Here is a 3,461-nt window from a genome sequence, read left to right on the forward strand (position 1 = left end):
GACATTGTTATAAATTAAGTAAATGTCTGAAAATCATTGATGAACATTTTACAAAATATGTTTAATTTTTATAACAGGAGAAATGCAGAAACTTCAACCCGCTATTATATTAACATGCTTGGCTTTCATCAACTTTCCTCGAGGTACGTAATACATTTGAAATATCTAAAAACTTTATTTGTGATGATATTTGTGTCCATCCTTTTATTAAGATGCAATTTTTAAAATTTATTTTCACAATTAAGGATGCTTTGCTACTACCAAATGTTCGATGGCCGAAAGATGGAAGTGTTATAATGAATATACCCAAGTTAAATTGCATCGATTCCATAACGATGCCTACATCTGCAGGTTAGTCGTGTCTCACGCTTCAAACTTGGATTTTTTCCTCCGGAAACTATTTTAATTATACAATTTTTCGAATGGAATTATTATTTAATTAATTAATAACTCCACAATATGAATAGAGGAATAAAATTAAATTTGAATTTAGTAAACATCGATTGGAGGAGCAGTTTTCGCAAGATAATATCTCGTTTAACAAAATAAGTTGTTTTCATATGAAAATGTCTCGTTTACGTAAGATATCTCCTTTTCACAAGATCATTTTTTGTGGTATCTTCGAAACAAATAACTACGTGTCCTTAATATACCATCCTAACTTTCAACTTGTATTGATATAAATATCTACAATATCATGTCTTCTTTGTAATTATGAAAAGTAAAAGTTAAAGCTTAGAGTGAAAATTGAAAGAAAGAACAATTAAACAAAACATATCTGCACCGAGTATTCTTTGGTTTTATAGAAAATAACGTTTTTTTCTGTTAACTAGTGCTGCAAGAGAATACGATATATGCCTAAACAATATACTTGATGACTGCAAAGCAAATCCCCATGTTGCAGACGTTGGCCTCGTTATCAGTCAGGCCAAACATATTCAAAAGGAGATGAAAGATATCCGAAAAGCGCATAAATGCGGTAAGTAGTAGGAGAAACTAACACATGTATCTCTCTACTGTAAATATTTGTTCTTGATTTTATTAGCTCTACTGGTCAGAGACCAGAAGAGCTTATGCGATAGTAATGCGTCCGTCGTCCATCCGCCTGTCTGTCTGTCTGTAAACAATTTTTCAAAATGCTACTCCTCCTACAGTTTTGGGCTGATTTCAACATACCTTGACACACAAGTAGACTACAATAAGATACATAATTCTATATATCGATTTTTTGATTTCGATGAACGGTGTTGCCGTGGTTACTAAAAATAGAAAATTCTGTGAAATTCTTTCAAAATGCTACTCCTCCTTCTGTTTTGGTCTGATTTCAATATAACTTGGCACACAAGTAGACTACAATTAGATACATAATTCTGTATATGGATTTTTTATTTCGATGAACGATGTTGCCGTGGTTACCAAATATAGAAATTTCTATGAAATCCTTTCAAAATGCTACTTCTCCTACAGTTTTGGACTGATTTCAATATAACTTGGCACACAAGTAGACTACAATTAGATACATAATTCTATATATCAATACACTAAGATACATAATTCTGTATATCATTTTTTCATTTCAATGAATGGTGTTGCCATGGTTACTAAAAATAGAAATTTCTGTAAAATACTCTCAAAATGCTACTCCAAATACAGTTTTAGTCTGATTATAATATAATGTGGCTTGCAAGTAGACTACACTAAGAACATAAATAGACGTAATCAAGGATCATTTTTCTATTTATTGCTGTTGAAAAGTTTCAATACCCAACTGCTTTAGTACTTTGCAAGTAGACTACACTAAGAACATAAATAGAGGTAATCAAGGATCATTATTCTATTTATTGCTGCTGAAAAGTTTCAATTTCCAACTGCTTAAGTACTTTCCTCTTCCTTTGCTTTAAGTACAAACCATAGAGCTTCAGTCTCGACAGAGACTTCTGGTTTTCTTATCAGGCCCAGAATGTAAGAACAGGTTATGGTCAAAATCTTGATTTTTATTGTGGTATGTTTTATTTCAAGTCCGTACCCTAGAAAATTTTTCATTTTCTTTAATTTGTAAAAGAAAAATGAAGAACAAATTGTGTGATTTTCAAAAATATTGTCTAAAATTCAACTTGTTTAAGTCGCCCGCTTGGCGCAGTGGTTAGAGCGTCTGCTCTAGAGTCGCGAAGTAAGGAGTCAATCCTTACGTCGCGGGTTCGAATCCCAATGTGGGACGTGGAGATCGGTCCTTCGGTTGAGACCGTATAAACCGAGGCTCCCTGTCGCAGTAGGTCCTTGCACGAAAAGATCCCTCACTGCTCAAAGGCCCTGAGTGCCGAGCATAGGACAAAATTTGTAGCCCTCCACCGGCAAGTGGTGGCGTCTCCATATGAGTGAAAAATTCTGGAGAGGGACGTTAAACAACATACAATCAATCAGTCAATCTACTTGTTTTAAATTTTCAATGAAGTAAATTTATATTCTTTGGGTTTTTTAAAACTGGTGGCTGTTTTTGAGAGTGTATATATTTTTATATGGGTGCTGATTTATAGATAATGTAATTGTTTTTGTTTTCCAGGTGCCTGTGAGAAGAAACACAGTCTGGTCGCTATTACTCTAGGGCTGCTGTATTATTTCCTTACTTTGAAGTCCTGATTTTTGAACAACAACTCTTCAGCAAAAGTTTATAAAAATTCTTTTGATCTTTTTTTTTCGCTACAGAAAAGGTACATACAAGTGTATTTTCAAATTGTGTAAATTTTGACATTTAGCTAAAATTGCTTTTTATTATTTTTTTTTATTTCGGAGGTGGTGCAGAAAACTTGCTTGATCAATGTGTTTGTTGTTGTTACATGTACTTGAAAGTTTTTGAATAAATTTACCAACAAAATTAACATGTTCTAATTGCTGTCATGAAATTTCAGGATAAAAACTGGAAACCATAGAAAAAACAAACCGTGTTTCTTAATTTTAAATGAAGTTATTTAATTAAATATTAAAACTGAAATAAAACTATTTGTTCTTAATGTTTTTTTTCCTAATGCAAAATAGATGCAATTTACGGCGCAATATTTTTTGCGCTCTTTTGGGGAGAATTTCTCCACCTCCAGCATCGATCAATTAACTACTAAGTATCTTTCACTCCCTAATTCAAGGCACATTATTTAAGTAATCTGTTTATTTTATCCATCTCCCAACCCTTATGGTCTTCTCTACAAGTGACAAAGTCGCTTGATTGAAATTATATGTTAGATTGCTTAAAATTATCTTCAAGCGAGGTTATTGCCTGTAGACACAACTATAAATGGTTTGGAGGTGAATAAAAAACTCTGCGTTATACGGTATACAATTAATTCATTGCACCTTTTTGCATTACGTGAAAAAAATCTCTTAGTCCTCCGGGGCTCTGGGGAATTTGAACTTGATTTTGTTTTTAAATAATGTTATACAAACAATGTATATCGGCCGTAAGTGCCGAG

At 32.9% G+C, this 3,461-nt stretch overlaps 1 protein-coding gene across 1 annotated transcript; it reads left to right on the forward strand.

Moving 5' to 3' along the window:
- The first annotated feature begins 263 nt into the window (after window positions 1-263).
- On the forward strand, window positions 264-2,682 carry LOC134250035 (uncharacterized). Its single transcript, XM_062732369.1, has 3 exons — window positions 264-351; window positions 834-979; window positions 2,561-2,682. The coding sequence occupies exons 1-3, from the start codon at window positions 272-274 to the stop codon at window positions 2,635-2,637; spliced, it is 303 nt and encodes a 100-aa protein (XP_062588353.1). The 5' UTR covers window positions 264-271; the 3' UTR covers window positions 2,638-2,682.
- The last annotated feature ends 779 nt before the right edge of the window (window positions 2,683-3,461 follow it).

The sequence above is a fragment of the Saccostrea cucullata genome, unplaced genomic scaffold (assembly GCF_032062105.1).
Source record: "Saccostrea cucullata isolate Sc308-1 unplaced genomic scaffold, CSIRO_AGI_Scuc_v1 ctg2068, whole genome shotgun sequence".
Taxonomy (NCBI): Eukaryota; Metazoa; Mollusca; class Bivalvia; order Ostreida; family Ostreidae; genus Saccostrea; species Saccostrea cuccullata.

Bases quoted from the DNA above. Each gene is read 5' to 3' on its own strand.
- LOC134250035 (XM_062732369.1), top strand. From the start codon at position 272: ATGGCCGAAAGATGGAAGTGTTATAATGAATATACCCAAGTTAAATTG. The intron at 352-833 runs GTTAGTCGTGTC...TCTGTTAACTAG, and splicing joins AACGATGCCTACATCTGCAG to TGCTGCAAGAGAATACGATA. The intron at 980-2,560 runs GTAAGTAGTAGG...TTTGTTTTCCAG, and splicing joins CCGAAAAGCGCATAAATGCG to GTGCCTGTGAGAAGAAACAC.